Source organism: Giraffa tippelskirchi, chromosome 1 (assembly GCF_054371585.1).
Source record: "Giraffa tippelskirchi isolate mGirTip1 chromosome 1, T2T-mGirTip1v1.2.pri, whole genome shotgun sequence".
NCBI classification, from domain to species: Eukaryota; Metazoa; Chordata; class Mammalia; order Artiodactyla; family Giraffidae; genus Giraffa; species Giraffa tippelskirchi.
The window spans coordinates 15,111,314-15,131,777 of record NC_137275.1 but is presented as its reverse complement, the minus strand read 5'-3'; the positions used below and the strand labels follow the sequence as shown (position 1 = coordinate 15,131,777).

Here is a 20,464-nt window from a genome sequence, read left to right as displayed (position 1 = left end):
TAATGTGTCCAAAGGAAACAATTGAAGTAATAAACTCTTTAGAATGTTCATAACTTTTTCCCTCTTAAGATTTTTATCTTTCTCTACTTCCTTTTTATGCATCCTTCTCCCACTTCTGCGTCTCTTTCATTCCCTTTCTTCTCTTTCCTTTCAGAGCTACTGATCTGGAGAGCTATAGTAAAGGTGAATAAAAATAACAGAGAGAGAAATGATAATGATATGCAGTTGCCAAACTTGGTGATGGTAGACAATTTATAAGCTATAGTTATGTGTTATTTGTTTGAATTTTAACATGTTATCTTGAGACTAGGTGATCAGAGGGTTGAGGCAGTTTTTTAAAACAGTAAACCTCTTTTCTAGCAAAGTTAATACATTTAAAGTGTCTAATCTCTTGTGTTAGCTAGATGATATTATGTCTAAAGACATATATTCCTTCTATGTTTTGGTGGACTAATAAATTCCAGCCAGAGATACATACAGATCTTATACTAAATAGGCAAATTTTAAAAATTTAAAATTTAAAAATTAAGAGGATTAATAACATATAAATCAGACCTGACTGAATCAAGCAATAGAGTTGTAATTTTTGTAGACAGAAAAAATTCTGTTGTCTGGTAGTTACTTTTAATTTTTCTTGTTCTTATTTATGGGAAAGTTTTATTTTAAAAACCAATTTCTTTATACCTAGAATAGTTAAATTCATACAGTCAGAAAGTACATTGGTAGATGCCAGAATTTGGGAGAGGGAGTTAGAAGGGAGAATGAGGAGTTAGTGTTTAATGGGGTCAGAGTTTCAGTTTAGGAAGGTGAAAAATTCGGAGATCAATGATGTGAGAGTTGCACAACAATGTGAATGTACCTGGTGCCCCTGAACTGTACAGTTAAATATGGTTAAAATAGTATGTTTTATATTAGGTGACTTTTTACCACAATAAAAAATATTTTTAAAAAACCTATCTCTAAGCTTCCCAGGTGGCTCCATGGTAAAGAATCCACCTGTCAATGCAGGGGACACAGGTTCCATCCCTGGGTGGGGAAGATACCCTGGAGAAGGAAATGGCAACCCACTCCAGTATCCTTGTCTGGGAAATCCCGTGGACAGAGGAGCCTGGCGGGTTACAGTCCGTGGGGTCGCAAAGAGTCAGACATGACTCAGTGACTTCACTTTCACTTTCTCCAGTAATTAAAAGTCTAGTCTACATTCAATCAAAGATGAACCAGTTCCCTGCCCTAGCTGAGATTAGCAGTAAGTGGGAAGCAGTGTGATTGGCTTTTCTTCTTGTTGCTCATCTCCTCATCCATTTGCCAGCAGCTATATTTGATTGCATCGGGATTTAAACTGGGGGTAGGAAGAAAGGTAGAGAGGCAAACAATTTTTTACCTGCCTTTTGTTATAAAATGGCTTCAGTTTCTCTGATTCATTGTGTGCTTATGGCTGACCTTTCTTCTTGTGTTTTCATGGGTTTCCGACTCCACCACTGGAGCTATCCTTCATGTGACACTTCAAAAAGATTTTCCTTCTAGCCAGTACGTGATTCTTCTTCCTCTTCCTCCTTTACTCCCTCTCCCCTCATACTTCCTTTCCTTCTGCTTCCACCTCATTCTGGTTAGTACTCTGGGAACCTCAGGCGGTTCTCCAGGTAGAAGTTTTTTTTAACAGCTTTGTAATTACTTAATTAAATTTGATTTTGGCTGCACCAGATCTCATTTCTTTGAGCTGGTTTTCTCTAGTTTACGTCCAGCAGGGGCTACTCTCCAGTTACTTCTCATAGCAGTGACTTCTTTTGTGGAGCACAGACTCTAGGTGCGTGGACGTCAGTAGTTGCAGCACATGGGCTCCGAAGTTGCAGTTTGCAGGCTCACGGGCTCAGTTGCTCCACAGCATGCGGGATCTTCCTGCACCAGGGATCAAACCCGTGTCCCCCTGCATTGGCAGACGGATTCTTGACCACTGAGCCACCAGGGAAAGTCCATTATTTTAACAGCTTTACTGAGATATAATTGACATACCATAGAATTCACCCTTTTAAAATATACCTTCAGAGTTCTGCAACCATTACCACAGTCTAAAGTTGGGGAAGTTTTCGTCATCTGGGTGGGATTTCATTAACTCCATGCTACGTGGTCCTGCTCCTTGCCCCTCTTCCCCTTCCCCACCCAGCCAATACCAGAGCTCCCAGTACAGCTTGCCTCCTCCCCCAGCTCTCTTGTGTGACCTCTCTTCCCTCCGACTGCTGTCTCAGAGTGATGCCTAAGCCTTCAGATTCCTAAAGTATCAAGCTCAAGTCTATGGTGCCCTCCCTACCTCCAGGGAACACATACCAAACATGGAAAGGCCCCTTCCTACCCCCTCCCACTGGAAGAGGCATGAGAATCAGTACAGCTGTCTTCAAAGAAATTCTCTTTATGCAATTTTCTCCCTACTGTTTATACCCTGTGTGTAGGCTTTACAGCTCTCTAACCGGTTCACATTCATATTGCTTTGGAAATTTGCTACAGACTAGTCTTTCTCACTGGAGAAGGCAATGGCACCCCACTCCAGTACTCTTGCCTGGAAAATCCCATGGACGGAGGAGCCTGGTAGGCTACAGTCCATGGGGTCGCTAAGAGTCGGACACTACTGAGCGACTTCGCTTCCACTTTTCCCTTTCATGCACTGGAGAAGGAAATGGCAACCCACTCCAGTATTCTTGCTTGGAGAATCCCAGGGACGGCGGAGCCTGGTGGGCTGCCGTCTATGGGGTCGCACAGAGTCGGACACAACTGAAGCGACTTAGCAGCAGCAGCAGTCTTTCTCACAAGTCATGTTGGTATCTGATTGCTAATAGTATCTTCTACTGAAACTTCCAACTTAGTATAGTGTTTTATGTAGAAGATTATTCAGATACCTTTTAGAAAGGAATGAAGCTTCTATTTTTTTAATTCAATAACTGTGCCATTACTGTGCTTTTATATAATAAAATACATGAGAAACTTTGAGAGTTGGGGGGGGGATCTGAATAAATGATCCCTTTCTTGTTCAAGCTGTATAAAACCCCTTTGACTTTTTCAAAGCATTATCTTACATCTTCCCTTTAACCACCACATTGCTCATTTAAGTAGACACCCCTCAAGGCAGACTCTAAGAATTAAGTGCTATAGTAAACATGTGAAAAGGAAAGTAATAGGACAAAGCTGGCCTCATGTGTAGAACTGTAGTTGATGTTTTTCCATCTGGGTTAAAGTGTCATAAATGTAAATTAAAAGAAAATATTAGGTTTTCTTGATAGCTGAGTAAGCAGTCAACTTTTATCAGAAAAAGATGTTTATTGTTAAAACATCTCCAAGTTTAATGAAGGATATAATTATAGAAAATAAGTATTTAACATTTTTTCCCCTTAGAGTTTCTTTTCCAAACCCACAGCTTCTGCCTATCAATAGATATACATTATTCTTAATTTAGCTTGGTTAGTGTAGAAATCTCAGTGATCATTACAAAGAGCAATTTTCTTTTCAAGGAAGGTTAATTTAGGAAAACTTATAAAGGAAGATTTTGACTAGCTGCATTTCCCTCTTCCAAAGTGAAAAAAAGGATTATTGAGCCCCATGGAGAATCTTGTTTCATCAATATATTGCCTACACATTGAATGCTTTAAAAAAAATTGACCTTACAAAAACGTCACAACAGAGGCACCTTTCTGATTTTCTGTTAATTCAACTTCTATAGTGTTTTAGATTACAAAGTGTGATTACAAGCATAACTTCTTTCCTTGCCACAGCCACCTCAAAATGGCATTATTGTTACTGTTTTGTTATTATTCCCATGTCACATATGGAAAACTGAAGTTTAGATGTGAAATGACTTTCCCAGGGGCAAATGGTAAGTTGGCAGCAAAGCTGAGTCTAGAAATATTTAACTTTATTTGGTGCAAAATTATAGTATATTTTTAGAAATATAGAAATCAGTGAATGGAAGAAAATATATCCAGCTTATTTCTAACTTTTTCCACCGTGGTCACTGGGTTTCCTCTCTATTCTTTTACCTGGGATGAATAGAATGAAACCTGGAACTCCAATCTGGTTGCTTTGATTTAATCGTCTGTACTTTTGGTGTCTCTGGCACTGTGAGTCTCTCTTCTCCCATGAAGTAGTCACCACTGTCATCAAACCAGGCTTGGTCTGCTTGCCACATGACAGGCCAATAAATCAGGAGAGGAGAAATAGCAACTTTATTCGGGAAGCCAAGTGTCTGAAAAGGCAAACTGGTGTCCTCCAGTACCATCTTATCAGGGTCTGGTTGCCAATTTCTTTTATAAGAGAAGGGGAGGAGGTGAGGAAGTAAAATTAGAAAGCCATAATTCTTGCAAAATATCTCTTGCGTTGGCCAGCATCAGAGAGGAGATGTATTAATTCCTTTACTGCAGCCTTTTACAGGTGGGCAGGGTCAGAATGTCTCCCTGTGAACTGAACAAAGGCACTTTAGTTTAACATTCAATCAGAGAGGCAGGGTTCCTCGAGGAAGGCCATTTTGTATGCTTATAGCTGTAGACAGCATCCTTCTAGTAATTACAGAAACAAATATAACAAAAAGCAAAGGTTAAAGTTAAAGAAACAGATCCAACATGGAGTCAGATTTTGTTCTTCCCTGTTACACCACTATGGCCATTCTCCAGGTCTGTCTCTGAAGTTGACCGTATTGGGCTAGGGCATGTGGTTGTTTTGAGAGTTCTTTTCCTCTAACTCCTTTCTGTCTACAACTTAAGCTGTAGGACTATGTTGTATATATATATTGAAGGCCATATTGAGAACTTAGGTTGACAGGGACTTCGTAGACTCATTGCTGATGTAGAACTTTGACTACTGCAAATGCAGTAAAGTGGCTGATGTGTAGACCATCTGTTACCTTTGTTTCGTAGGTAATATGCACGTGTCACTAGCTGAGGCCCTGGAAGTTCGGGGTGGACCACTGCAGGAGGAGGAAATATGGGCTGTATTAAATCAAAGTGCCGAAAGCCTCCAAGAACTATTCAGAAAAGGTAAGTTTGTGTGTGTGTGTGTGTGTGTGTGTGTGTAGGGTAGCAGAAAAGCAGCTACTGTGGCAGACTGTGGAAAGCAGTGCTTTCTTTTATCTCTCTTAGGACTGAAAAAGCTCAAATCTTGTCTGCTTTCACTAGAACATCTTCTGTATGCCTGATACTATGCTAAGCACTGAAAATATCATAGTAGTTAAAAGTGAAAATCTTGCCTATCTCTGGAACTTACAGTCCAGTGTGGAAAATACCTGTTAATAAAATATTTATATAAACAAATGTAAAAACATGCAATCATGACAAGGACTACCAGGGAGGGAAGTCAGTTGACCATGAGAGCCCATAGTAGGAGGATTTGACCTGGTGAAGAGGAATCAAAAGAAGACTTCCTTGTATAAGTCACCCCTGAGCTTAGACCTGATAAAAGAAAAGTTAACCAGGTAAGAGGGAAGGAAAAACATTCCTGGCAGAAAGAATTAATTATATGTGCATCCCTGGAATAATGAAAACTGAACAACTAGTGTGATGCTGCCTGTTGAGGTGGTTACCTGGTGCAAATGATTGTATGACATTTTGGAACTAGAAATTTTACAGAGTGAGTCACCCTTTATTTGTTCAAAACCATTTGATACTGTGCTGAAAAGCTCCACATGAAGATGGTGTTTGCCATTCACACCTTATGTCCAACTCTAATAGTAGATAAAGAAGCCAAACTTCATCTAAAGAAAGAATTCAACTTTAAAATTGATTTAAATTAATTAAGCTGAAGTTGAATGGTTCTGTGAAGGACCTATAAGACCTTCTAGAGTTAACACCAAAAAATAGATGTCCTTTTCATTACAGGGGACTGGAATGCAAAAGTAGGAAGTCAGGAGATACCTGGAGTAACAGGCAAGTTTAGCCTTGGAGTACAAAATGAAGTGGGGCAAAAGCTAACACAGTTTTTCCAGGAGAACACACTGGTCATAGCAAACACCCTCTTCCAATAATACAAGTGACGACTCTACATGTGGACATCACCAGATGGTCATAACTGAAATCAGATTGATTATATTCTTTGCAGCTGAAGATGGAAAAGTTCTATACAGTCAGCAGAAACAAGACTTGGAGCTGACTGTGGCTCAGATCATGAACTCCTTATTGCAAAATTCAGATTTAAATTGAAGGAAATAGGGAAAACCACTAGGTCATTCAGGTATGACCTAAATGAAATCCCTTATATTATACAGTGGAAGTGACAAATAGATTCAAGGGATTAGATCTGATAGAGTGCCTGAAGAACTATGGATGGAGGTTCATAACGCTGTACAGGAGATGGTGGTCAAAACCATCCCCAAGAAAAAGAAATGCAGAAAGGCAGAATGGTTGTCTGAGGAGGCCTTACAAATAGCTGAGAAAAGAAGAGAAGTGAAAGGTAAAGGAGAAAAGGAAAGATTTACCCATCTGAGTGCAGAGTTCCAAAGAATAGCAAGGAGAGATAAGAAAGCCTTCCTAAGTGATCAGTGCAAACAAATAGAGGAAAGCAACAGAATGGGAAAGACTAGAGGTCTCTTCAAGAAAATGAGAGATACCAAGGGAACATTTCATGCAAAGATGGGCTCAATAAAGGACAGAAATGGTATGGACCTAACAGAAGCAAAAGATATTAAGAAGAGGTGGCAAGAATACACAGAAGAACTATATGAAAAAGATCTCAATGAGCCAGATAACCAATATGGTGTGACCACTCACCAAGAGCCAGATATCCTGGAATGCAAAGTCAAGTGGGCCTTAGGAAGCATCACTGCGAACAAAGCTAGTGGAGGTAATGGAATTCCAGTTGAGCTATTTCATATCCTAAAAAGATGATGCTGTGAAAGTACTGCACTCAGTATGCCAGCAAATTTGGAAAACTCAGCAGTGGCCATAGGACTGGAAAAAGTCGGCTTTCATTCCAATCCCAAAGAAAGGCAAAGCCAAAGAATGTTTAAACTACTGCACAGTTGCACTCATCTCACATGCTAGCAAAATAATGCTGAAAATTTTCCAAGCTAGGCCTCAATTGTGCATGAACCAACAACTTCCAGATGTTCAAGCTGGATTTAGAAAAGGCAGAGGAATCAGATATCAAATTGCCAAAATCCTTTGGGTGATAGAAAAAGCAAGTGAATTCCAGAAAAACATCTACTTCTTCTTCAATGACTATACCAAACCCTTTGTGTGGATCACAACAAACTGTGAAAAATTCTTGAAGAGATGAGAATACCAGACCACCTGACCTGCCTCCTGAGAAATCTGTATGCAGGTCAAGAAGCAACAGTTAGAACTGCACATGGAACAACAGACTGGTTGCAAACTGAGAAAGGAGTATGTCATGGCTGTATGTTGTCACCCTGCTTATTTAACTTATATGCAGAATACATCATGCAAAATGCCGGGCTGGATGAAGCACAAGCTGGAGTCAAGATTGCTGGGAGAAATATCAGTAACCTCAGATATACAGATGACACCACCCTTATGGCAGAAAGCAAAGAACTAAAGAGCCTCTTGATGAAAATGAAAGAGGAGAGTGAAAAAACTGGCTTAAAACTCAACATTCAAAAAGCAAAAATCATGGCATCTGGTCCCATCACTTCATGGCAAATAGATGGGGAAACAATGGAAACAGTGAGAGACTTTATTTTCTTGGGCTCCAAAATCACTGCACATGGTGACTGCAGCCATGAAATTAAAAAACGCTTATTCCTTGGAAGAAAAGCTATGACAAACCTAGACAGCATATTAAAAAGCAGAGACGTACTTTGCCGACAAAGATGTGTATAGTCAAAGCTATAGTTTTTCCAGTAGTCATGTATGGATGTGAGAGTTGGAACTGTAAAGAAAGCTGAGCACCAAAGAATTGATGCTTTTGAACTGTGGTGTTGGAGAAGACTCTTGAGAGTCCCTTGGACTGCAAGGAGATCCAACCAGTCAACCCTAAAGGAAATCAGTCCTGAATATTCATTGGAAGGATTGATGCTGAAGATGAAGGTCCAATACTTTGGCTATCTGATGTGAAGAGCTGACTCACTGGAAAAGACCCTGATGCTGGGAAACATTCAGGGCAGGAGGAAAAAAGGATGATAGAGAATCAGATGGTTGGATGGCATACTGACTCAACGAACATGAGTATGAGCAAGCTCCAGGGGGTAGGACAGGGAAGCTTGGCGTCCTGCGGTCCATGGGGTAGCAAAGAGTCAGGCACAACTGAGGGACTGGACAACAACAATTAATTAAGCACAATAATCGTAACAGAAATAGGGGAGGATTTGAGGATAGTCACAGTTCTCGAAGTGGATCCCTGGAGGGGTAACACCAGTGTCACCTGAAGCCTTGTTAGATAGGCAGATACTTAGGCTCACCCTAGACCCACTGAACAGGAAATCCTCTGGGTGGTGCCCAGCCTTTTGTGTTTTAGCAAATCTTTAGGAATGTTCTGATGCATGTTCAAGTTTGAGAGCCATTGTACAGTTGAATTGATGAAGACCAGGAGCTGTGGGAACCTTTTGAAAGGTCTAGAGGTTAGGTGGCTGCTGACTGAGTAAGGAAAGTCAGGAGCACAGGGGAAGAGTGAGGATAGATGGTGATGCTTTGGTTTTGCCGCTGTCGTTTTCCAATCCAGAGGCAGGAACTTAAAACAAAGTTAGGACCCACCCCATTCTTCTATCCCCTGGAGTAGGAAATAGCAACCCACTCCAGTATTCTTGCCTGGAAAATTCAATGGGTAGACAGAGGAGGCTGGCAGGTTACAGTCCATGGGGTTTCAAAGTCAGACACAGCTGAGCGACTACGCACAGAAGCACGATTCTTCTATAACCTAAATATTTGACAGTCTTTGATTAGAGTTAGGATTCATTTAATGGAAATTTTTTCCTTTTATCTAACATGACTTCCTTAGAACCTAGTTATTTTCAGTGGACCTTGTTTGCTTCATTTTAATATTTCGGAGAATTTTCAGAAAAGTATTGGACCTCTGGAGTACAGAGCAGGTAGCCGTGCTGCAAAGATGTTGTTGAAGGCAGGATATGTTGGTGGCATTACTCAGCTAATTAACAACAGTCCATTAATGTTGAAGAAGCATCTCCTATTTGTGAGGTATTGTTTGGAAGATTCCAATAAGTAGAAGGTGTTGCTTGCCCTTAAGGGATATGCACCGAACAGCCAGGTGCACGTGGAGAGTTTACTACTTCAAAACAGTGTGCCAGATGTGTGATAGAGACAGGAAGTACTAGGGATGTTCAGAGGAGGGAGAAATAATGCCTTTTTTCATTATGCTAATGGAGAGATCACTGCCCTGCCCATGACTCATAGAATATAAAGCATCTCGCACACTGTGAGTACCTAAGGGTTTCTTTCTTTCAAATTTTGTAACATTAATAGAGATTGAAACTTCCCCAGTGGCTCAGACAGTAAAGAATCTGCCTGCGCTGCAGGAGATCTGGGTTCGATCCCTGGGTCGGGAAGATCCCCTGGAGGAGGGAGTGGCTACCCACTCCAGTATTCTTGCCTGGAGAATTCCATGGACAGAGGAGCCTGGTGGGCTACTGTCCTTAGGTTGCAGAGTCAGACACGACTGAGTAACAAACACTTGCACTTTCAATAGAGGTCAAACATCTTAATATTAAGTCCTTGTCATTGAAATGCAGTTATTGCATAACATATTAGCCCATTATAATAAAGAGATTTATTGGATATGTTCATAAAATTAATTGTGAGGCAGCTATATCTTAAACACTGCCCAGTGGGATCTGGTTATCATAAAGCCTTCCGCTCAACTCACAGACTAACATCAGTGATACAGAGAAATTGAATTTGTGTTCTTTGGCAGTCTGGAGATTACCAACTCTTATTATTTCCAGTTGGAATTTTCCATTTATTTGGAGAAAACTCATGCTTATTTGATTTAGTTTATCAATCTAAGGGTTTCCCAGATGGCCCTGTAGTTAAGAATCCACTTGCAATATAGGAGATGTGGGTTCGATTCCTGGGTTGGAAAGATCTCCTGGAGTTGGGAATGGCAACCCACTCCAGCATTCTTGCTTGGGAAATCCCATGAACAGAGGAGTCTGACAGGCTACAGCCCATGGGCTCTCAAAGAGTTCGACACGGCTGAGTGACTGAGCATAGCACATCTGAAATCTCTGGTTTTTCACTGTCTCTTTTTTTTTTCTTTTAGCAGTGTCTTTTTGCCACAAGTTCTTCTCCTAACTTTTAACAAACTGAAATAAAAATAACTATTTTGTTTGCTTATTTTGTGGATGAATGGTGTTTGTCTTGGTAGACATACTTATGAATAATACTGGGAACATTATGGGGAACAAAGCAGGTAAAATACAGTGGTCTCCAAGAAATTTGTTTTTTTATGAAGTGTTTTCCTCTCTAGATTTTCTTTGTCCTTTTGTGTCTGTTATATAATCTCTTAGTTCTTATGGGTTTTTTTTCCCTTTGTTTTCTTGAACTTGTTGTTGCTACTGTGTCTTTTTCGGTGCAAATTGACATTCCTATTAGTATAAATAAAGACTAAAAATAAGCATTTATACTGGAAGATTACTGAACACAAGATCAAGAAAATTATTTCTTCATGTTTTTGAGACTCCTAGTAATTTGAGTCCTTTTTAAAAACAAAATTGTTGTTGTAAATATTTATAGAATAATGATATATAAGCATGACCTTGTTGAGCGATAGCATATTCAAATGTGATTCCAAACATCTTGATGATGGTGATGATGATAAGTGGTTCATTTGTTATAAGTTCCTTAGTGTTACTGTCTTGTGAATATTAAAACAAGATCAGTGTGGTTACTTTTTAGAGTTTTTTGAGATTTTTGTCACAGCCTTGCCACGTGGTCTATTTTTGTAACATCCTGTAGGATGTTTGTGGGAATATGAAAAGAATGTGTTTTTTCTATTTCTAAGGTATAACTTAAGCTTGTTAGATGTTTGTGCTTTTGAATTTTTTTCTGTATCCTTATTGCTTGGCATTCTTGCTCTGTCAAATTCTTAGGGAAAGTTTAAATTTTTCACTATAATGATGATTTTGTCTGTCTTCCTACTTCATGTTTTTGTGCTATTTTATGGTACATATAATGGCTAATGACTAATTTAAATGGACTGGATCTTTTTTCACTGTAAAATAAGCTTCCCCCTCTCCCATTTTTACTACTCATTGCCTAAAATCCTATCCCTCTGCTCTTAATATTGTCACCTGTGCTTTCTTGCCATCTACCTAGTATGTTTTTTAATCCTTCCTTAATTTTCAAATAATTTGTATTGTAACTAAGATATCACTTGTAAATAATAAGATAGCTGAATTTTACCTTTTTGCCTCACTAATTTCTTTAATTAGGAAATTAAAAGTGGCCATTGAAATAAAAGTTCTGGAGGAATTTCATAATCAGAGGTCCACTTGTATCATGACTTCTAATTATATATATATTTCTCAGTTCATCTTATTAACTGATTGGGAAAGCTTATATCCGAAAATGTATACATACTTAAGATTTTAGCTTTTACATCATGGATGAACTTAAAACAAGGTTAGGACCCACCGCATTCTTCTATCCCCTAGAGTAGGAAATGGCAACCCACTCCAGTATTCATTGAGTCAGGGATGCCATCCAACCATCTCTTACTCTGTCGTCCCCTTCTCCTCCTGCCTTCAGTCTTTCCCAGCATCGGGGTCTTTTCAGTTCTTCGCATCAGTTGGCCAAAGTACTAGAGTTTCAGCTTCAGCATTAGTCCTTCCAATGAATATTCAGGACTGATTTCCTTGGGGATGGACCAGTTGGATCTCCTTGCAGTCCAAGGGACTCTCAAGAGTCATCTCCAACACCACAGTTCAAAAGCGTCAATTCTTCGGTGCTCAGCTTTCTTTATAGTCCCAACTCTCACATCCATACATGACTACAGGAAAAACTAGAGCTTTGACTAGACGGACCTTTGTTGCCAAAGTAATGTCTCTGCTTTTTAATACACTGTCTAGGTTTGTCATAGCTTTTCTTTCAAGGAGCAAGTGTCTTTTAATTTCATGGCAGCAGTCATCATTTGCAGTGATTTTGGAGCCCAAAAAAATACAGTCTGTCATTGTTTCCATTGTTTCTCCATCTATTTGCCAAGGAGTGATGGGACCAGATGCCATGATCTTAGTTTCCTGAATGTTGAGTTTTAAGCCAGCTTTTTCACTCTCCTCTTTCACTTTCAAGAGGCTCTTTAGTTCTTCTTTACTTTTTGCCCTAAGGGTGGTATCATCTGCATATCTAAGGTTATTGATATTTCTCCTGGCAATCTTGATTCCAGCTTGTGCTTCATGCAGCCCAGCATTTCTCATGATGTACTCTGCATCATGAGAGTTAAATAAGCAGGGTGACAATATACATCCTTGATGTACTCCTTTCCTGATTTGGAACCAGCCTGTTGTTCCATGTGCAGTTCTAACTGTTGCTTCTTGACCTGCATACAGATTTCTCAGGATGCAGGTAAGGTGGTCTGGTATTCCCATCTCTTTAAGAATTTTCCACAGTTTGTTGTGATCCACACCGTCAAAGGCTTTGGCATAGTCAATAAGGCAGAAGACATACAGATGGCCAAAGACACATGAAAACATGGTCAACATCACTATTAAGAAACACAAGTCAAAACTACAAAGAGGTACCACCTCACACCAGTCAGAATGGCTATAATTAAAAATTCTATAAATAACAAATGATGGAGAAAGTACAGAGAACAGGGAACACTTGGCACTGTTGGTGGGAATGTAAATTGGTACAGCCACTATCAAAACAGTATGGAGGTTCCTCAAAAAACTAAAAATTGCCATATGGTCCTGCAATCCCACTCCTGGGCATATGTCCGGAGGAAACTCTGATTCAAAAAAACACACACTCCAATGTTCATAGCAGCACTATTTACAATAGCCAAGCCATGGAAGCAACTTAAGTGTCCATTGACAGATGAATGGGTAAAAAATGTGATACATGTGTATATATGCATACAAATATACACACAATAGAATACTACTCAGCTATAAAAGAAGAATGAAATAATGCCATTTACAGCCTCATGGATGGACCTGGAGATGATCTGTCTTAATCACCTGGAGATGATTTAGCAAAGTGAGTCAGAAAGAAAAAGGCAAATACCATATGATATGACTTATATATGGAACCTAAAATATGACACAGACTTGTCTCTGAAACAGAAACAGATCCACAGACATAGAGAATAGACTTGTGGTTGCCAAAGAGGAGGAGGGCGGCGGAGGAGTTGGATGGAGAGTTGGGGACTAGCAGATGCAAACTGTTGTCTATAGAATGGATACACAACAAGATCTTACTGTGTAGCACAGGGAACTGTATTCAATATCTTGTAATTAAACATAGTGGAAAAGAATGTATACATATATATATATATAATAGTGAATCACTTTGTTATACCCCAAAAACTAATGTAACATTGTAAATCAAGTATATTTCAGTAAAAACTAGATAAAAATACTCTAAATTTGAAATTTAATCCCTCAGTTGTGTTAGCCACATTTAAGTTCTTAAAAGCCATTTGTGGCTATGTGTGCATGCTCAGTTGCTCACTCATGTCTGACTCTTTGCAACCCTATGGACTCTAGCCCACCAGCTTTCTCTGTTTATGGGATTTTTCCAGCAAAAATGATGAAATTGTTTCCTCCTCTAGGGGATCTTCCTGACCCAGAGTTCAAATCCACCTCTTCTGCATTGCAGGTGGATTTTTTTACCACTGAGCCACCAGGGCTTCCACTGAACCACCTAGGAGACCCAGGTTCGATCCCTGGGTTAGGAAGATCCCCTGGCGAAGGCAGTGGCAACCCACTCTGGTATTCTTGTGTGGGAAATTCCATGGACAGAGGAACCCAATGGGCTACAGTCCATGGGGTTGCAAAAGAGTTGAAGATGACTTAGTGACTGAACAACAACAGCAGTGATATGTGGCTATCAGTTCAGTTCGGTCACTCAATTGTGTACGACTCTTTGTGACCCTGTGGCTAGTGGCTACTAAAATATGCAGTTGGAATTTAATGTCCTTCTAAACTGAGGTTCAAGAAAAGGGACTTCCCTAGTGGTCCAGTGGTTGAGAGTCAGGTCGGGGACACATGCCACAACTACCGAGCCCTTGCGCCACAGCTGAGACCCAACGCAGCCAAATAAATAAGTATTTTTTTAAAAGAGAAAAATGTTTCTCTGTTTTGTCCACATTTTCAGGAAAAAAACTCAAGTGCGTTTACCATCAACAAACCCTCACTGAGCAAACTGCTAAAAGGGTATTTCAGGATGTAAGAAATTTAATTCAGAAGGAAGAAGAAAGCTTCAAGAAGGAATGAAAGCAAATTAGTCAACTTGATAATAAATCTAAATAAACATTGGCTGTATGAAACATCCATAATGATGTCAAATTTAACATTATAAGTAACATAGTAAGACTTGGATAGATGGTAGGAGTAAAACAACTTACGGGTTTGATTCTATTTATGAGAATGGTTGGTTTCTTGACATTAAAGTTTGTAATGGTAATCACAAAACAAAAATAGAGAAAATGTGGAACTTCCAATCTGGTGGAATCAAAGGAGTGTAAGTAACTCAATGCATGAAAAGGGAGACAAAGTACTAAGCTTCAAACTGACTTACTGGTTGGTTTGTTTCTTTAAGCCTTTATAAGAAATATGGAAAGTTTTGTGGATTAAAAGCTTTTGAGTAAATCTTTATATAGTCTCTGCAGCTTTTAAAAGACCAAAGCCTAACTTGTCTCTCTATATTACATTCCTAATTATTTACAATCATAATTTTCTTGATTAGCAGGGTTTACTAGTTGTCTTTGACAGGCTATGTCTTGTCCTGCCTTCATAAAGCCAGAATGAACAGGTTCTTCAAGTTAAATGTGTTTGAACCAGATAGAATTACTCCATATGTTCCCTGGAAACAAACTATAAAACCTGAAATTAATTTAATATCTAGCATTCTTAAAATGAATAATGTGGGTTAACAAGTGTATAAGGCCCTTGTAGTAAACCATCCCTCCTCCACAACTATTGTCAATATACTGTGTTTTGATTTGAAATTCTTTTGGCTCTAGATGTGAAAAACAGGCCATTTTATAATTTAAAGAGTCATACATTTAGAGATGAAAGCGGCTACAGGTCATGCTCTCTAGCCCCCTCTTTGCTGACAAATATAAGTTTACTATATTTTTTGTTTTAATTTAATCCAAGAATTTTTTCAGTCAGGTATAGTTGGCAGCATTATTCTTAATTGTACTGTCTAATCAATTTTATAAATGTGCATAGTCGTATAACCACAACCTCGATTGTTTCTAGCACCCCAGAAGGTTTCTCTCCTGCTTCCTCTTCATCAGTTCTTGGTTACCAAGAGTAATAATGATTATGATATAAATAAATTTTTAAAAATCTAATTTTAAGCATCCTATAAATAGAATTATGCAGTGTGGACTCTTTTGTGTCTGACTTTCACTCAGCATTTTGACAGAGACTTTTCTACATTATGTAACTAAGCTTTTTAAGGAAAAGATTTTGCAGTTCTTACATTTCTTTTCTCAAATATAGAAATTAGGAAGCTTTATGCTTTGTATCATTTAGTGACAAGTAAAGATTTTTCTGTGTTGGGGTGATGTGTGCCAGTCATGATTAACATTTTTATGAGAAATAGATTCTAATATTTCCTTTCAAAAAATAGATGTTTACCATTTAAATAAGCCTCCTCCCTCCTTTTTCCTTTGAGAAGGAAAATTTCTTTCAAATAGGAGGGTGATAATCTAAAGAGCTGCAGAGAATAGCATTAGTGAGCATAAAATATTTTTTATAAGTAGCTATAGATCATGCTTATATGGAATCATGTCACCATAAATAAAGCCAGTTCCTCTCTGGAACACTATATATTTCCTTCCACTGCAGACTGAAAAAATACAGTAATCTTCATTGACCTTTTCATCTAGTTCTTCAAAAATGAAATAAATGACAGTTACCCTTGGAATTATTGGTTTTTCAGTCTTTGGTTAAATTCTAGGTCTTTCAAACCTAAAGAGAAGTTGCTGAGTTCATCTTTTAAATTTTGTATTCTCTTTTTCCCCTGGCTTTATGCAAATAGCAAGGTTGGAACATCTTTAACCTGAAACTTTGTATTGGCTGGAAACCCCAAAAACTGCTGCTATGTAAAGGACCTTTACTATATAACTTACTTCTATTGCTAATTTCTTCAGTTATAGTTTATTTTGTCTGGCAAAACACAGGGCAGCAGTTGTGTGATCTACAAAGGCTGTCATGAAGTTGTTAGGTGACAGCTCAAACGCCAGTGCTTTAAGCAGCTTAGCAATTAGTTCCAAGATTGCATAGACAGAATTGTTAAACTCACAATAAAAATCAAGTTTTTAAATAGATTTTACCACCCAGGATTAACATTTTTACTACTGTTGAATGGAATATTCAAATAAGATATGGCTTGTGCATTTTAAGAAAGAAACCACCTTCAAGCAAATGTGTCTCTTGGAAGTCTACAGCCTAAAATAACATAGACATAAGAAATAGTTTTGCTCTCAAAGTTTAAACTCTCCTTGGGGAAATAAAAATTGCTATTAATCCCAGGATCTTTTCCATGTACTGGTTGTGTGCTTAATACCACATTGACATTTCAGACAGGGTAGAAGAGATCAAAGTGGCTCACCCCAAGGCTTGAAGAGATACAACGTAGATATTCATTGGCTCTAAGAAAGTATCAGAAAAGAAGCAAAGTGCATCGGAAGTTCATTTGTAGTTTGCTTTCCTTTGGGAACAAGATAGAAAAAAGTCAAATAAAGATAATTTTATTAGCTGCATAAGGCAATTTATTTCTAAGTTCTCAGTCAATGACATCCTCAGTTCCGTGCCATTTATTCGGCTTCCTCCTTTTAAATAGAGAAAAGCTATTTAAGTCTCACTTCTAGTCTAAAATTATTTCTGATAGTCATCCTGCCTTTCTAAATCAAAGTGACTTTATTATAATTTGATAAAAATAGTTACTTGTAAAACTTTCTGGCTTACCATATCTCTTATTATATGCCTCATTTGTGGTTTTATAAGTGAAAAAAATTTCAAGCATTAAGGAAGGATATAAAGTCATACATATTCTCTCTCATGATATCCTTAGTAATAGTTAATTGGCATAGAAATGGAGCCATGTTCAAGGTCAAGTTGCAACTTGCTTGAGCTATGATACCATTTTATTGACTCTAATAAGGGCATTGGTTCTTATTTGTGTGTTGGGTAGATTGATGTGCCCATCTGAATCCCCAGGAAGCTTTTGGAAAGTACTGTGTAGAATCCTTTGCCCAGTCTCCAGAATTCACACAGAAATCCTGTGTATTAGGAGAGAGAAAGCCTCTGTGCTTTCTCAGTTACCCCAAAGCCCTCAAAATCAGAGACGTTGTGAATGTTTGTCAAAAGAGCTGACACTTCCTTTCCTCACACTTGAAAATGTAACTGCAAGTAATACAGATTGGAGAATAAAAGGAAGACGCAGAGTTAGAGTTCTTGATGTTCAAAAGTTGAAAGAAAACTTTTCTTTATAATAGTAAAAATAATATTTATTTTTGTGATCTTCAAAATGTAAATTGTTAAGTTGTCAGAGAGCAGAGCAGAAGGATGTTTTTAAGACGTTGGACTGGTGGTCTAGAGTTAGCGTTGTACACAAATTCATATTAAGTATTGCAATTAACTTATCATAATGCGTCCCTGGTGGCTCAGACAGTAAAGAGTCTGCCTGCGGTGCAGGAGACCAGGGTTCAATCCCTGGGTCGGGAAGATCCCCTGGAGAAGAAAATGGGAACTCACTCCAGTATTCTTGCCTGGAAAATCCCAGGGGTGGAGGAGTTTGGCAGGCTACAGTACATGGGGTTACAAAGAGTCGGACACTACTGAGTGACTTGACTTTCAATGCTATTATACCTGATTTTTTGGAAATTCATATTTCCTATTCTTAAGCCTCTTATATTCTAGAAAAAGTATGTGAAGCAGGGTTACAAAAGCATTATGTTCAGTATTTTGGCATATAATTTTGAGGTGTGCAGTTTTTATTGATGAGGATCTTTATCCTCAAAGAAGCTTGGTGAGAAAGGTGAGCACTGAAGAAAAATGAGAGAGGGGAAAGTTAATATGTGAAAGGAACAACATGGGCAGTTTCTTCAGAATATGATAAGAATGCAGTGGAAAAATGTTTCTGCAGCTGTTTCCTTAATGCTGATCAGGTGGCCAAGGAGATTTGCTGAAAAAGAGGACAGACAAATCCTTTGATACTTGCTGCCTTCTATTCATATTGTTCAGTCATTTAAGCCCTATTGCTTTTAATAGTCATAACCGATTTAGTTTACTAATACAGATTATATGTATGTCTTACAGATATGTGCATGTGTGTTGTTATTCATTCACTAAGTTGTGTCCAACTCTGCGACCCCATGGACTGTGGCACACCAGGCTCCTCAGTCTTCCACTATCTCCAGGAATTTGCTCAAATTCATGTTCGTAGAGTCGGTAATGCCATCCAACCATCTCATCCTCTGCCCCTCCTTCTCCTTTTGCCCTCAGTCTTTCCCAGCATCAAGGTCTTTTCCAATGACTCAACTGCACATCAGGTGGCCAAAGTAATCACAAAAGTGATTTTATATATATATATATCTTTTTTTAATTGAAATATAGTTAATTTAGTGTTATGTTGGTTTTCAGTGTACAGTAGAGTATTTCGGTTACACATATACATATATTCATTATCTTTTTAAGATTCTTTCCTCATGTAGGTATCTCAGAACATTGAATAGAGCTCAGTATTCCCGCCTGGAGAATTCGATGGACTGTATAGTCCATGGGGTCACAAAGAGTCGGACATGACTGAGCAACTTTCACTGTCACTTTTCCTGTCTTATAGAGTCGATTCTTGCACTGTCTGTCTCTTATATAGTAGTATGTTTGTGTGTTCATCCCAGGCTTCTGATTTATCCCTGCCCCACCCTTTGGTATTTACCCCTTCCCCTTTGGTAACCATAAATTTCTTTTTGATATCTCTATTTCTGTTTCTTTTTTAAGCAGGTTAGATTCCACATATGAATGATATCATATGAGGTTTTGTCCTTCTCTGTCTGACTTACTTCACTTAGTGTGGTAACCTCTGGGTTCATCCTTATTGCTGCAGATGGCATTATTTCATTCTTTTTGATGGCTGAGTAATATTAACTCCAATACTTCGGCCACCTCATGTGAAGAGTTGACTCATTGGAAAAGACCCTAATGCTGGGAAGGATTGGGGACAGGAGAAGAAGGGGACGAGAGAGGATGAGATGACTGGATGGCATCACCGACTCGATGGAGATGGGTGTGGGTAAACTCCGGGAGTTAGTGATGGACAGAGAGGCCTGGAGTGCTGCAGTGCATGGGGTCGCAAAGAGTCAGACATAACTGAGTGACTGAACTGAACTGAACTGATAGTAACTGTATTTTTAGTTTTTAAAGGAACTTCCATATTGTTCTCCACAGTGGCTCTATCAATTTACATTCCCTCTGACATTGTAGGAGGGATCCATTTTCTCTACATCCTCTCCAGCATTTATTGTTTGTAGGTTTTGTTATGATGACCATTCTGACTGGTGTGAGGAGATAACCTCATTGCAGTTTTGATTTTCATTTCTGTAATAATTAGTGATGTTAAGCATCTTTTCATGTATTTGTTGGCCATCTGAATGTTGTCTTTGTAGAAATGTCTATTTAGGTCTTCCGCCCATTTTTTGATTGGGTTGCTTGTTTTTTGACCTGGAACTGCATGGGCTGTTTGTTTATTTTGGAAATCAATCCCTTGTCTGTTACTTCGTTTGCAAATATTTTCTCCCATTCTGAGGGTTGTCTGTCTTTTTGCTTTGTTTATGGTTTCCTTTGATGTGCAGAATCTTTTAAGTTTAATTAGATCCCATTTGCTTATTTTTGTTTTTTTTCCCATTACTTTAGGAAGTGGCTCAAGAAAGGTATTGCTGCAATTTATGTCAAAGAGTGTTCTGCCTATTTTCCTGTTAGAGTTTTACAGTATCCAGCTTTACATTTAGATCTTTGATCCATTTTGAGTTTATTTTTGTGCGCATGGTGTTAGAGAGTGTTCTAATTTCAATCTTTTATATATAATTACCCACTTATTGAAGAGACTGTTTTTTCTCTATTGTGTATTTTTGCCTCCTTTGTTATAGATTATTTGACCACAGGTGCATGAGTTTATTTCTAGTCTTTCTATTCTGTTTCACTGATCCACACTTTTGTTTATGTGCCAGTACCATAATGTTTGGATTGCTGTAGCTTTGTAGTATAGTCTTAAGTCAAGGAGTCTGATTCCTCCAGCTCTATTTTTGTTTCTCAGGGTTGCTTTGGCTCTTTGGGGTCTTTTATGTTTCC

The 20,464-nt window shown here is 38.6% G+C and overlaps 1 protein-coding gene across 31 annotated transcripts in view; it reads left to right on the top strand.

Moving 5' to 3' along the window:
• The window catches only part of PTPN13 (protein tyrosine phosphatase non-receptor type 13), a 209,702-nt gene that overhangs the window by 41,705 nt on the left and 147,533 nt on the right, over positions 1–20,464 (top strand). For all 31 annotated transcript variants that reach the window (XM_081581525.1, XM_081581496.1, XM_081581480.1 and 28 more), the window contains exon 2: positions 4,896–5,015. In XM_081581525.1, coding sequence (XP_081437651.1) covers positions 4,901–5,015 — 115 coding nt within the window. In that variant the 5' untranslated portion in view covers positions 4,896–4,900. The remainder of the gene's footprint in view (positions 1–4,895; positions 5,016–20,464) is intronic.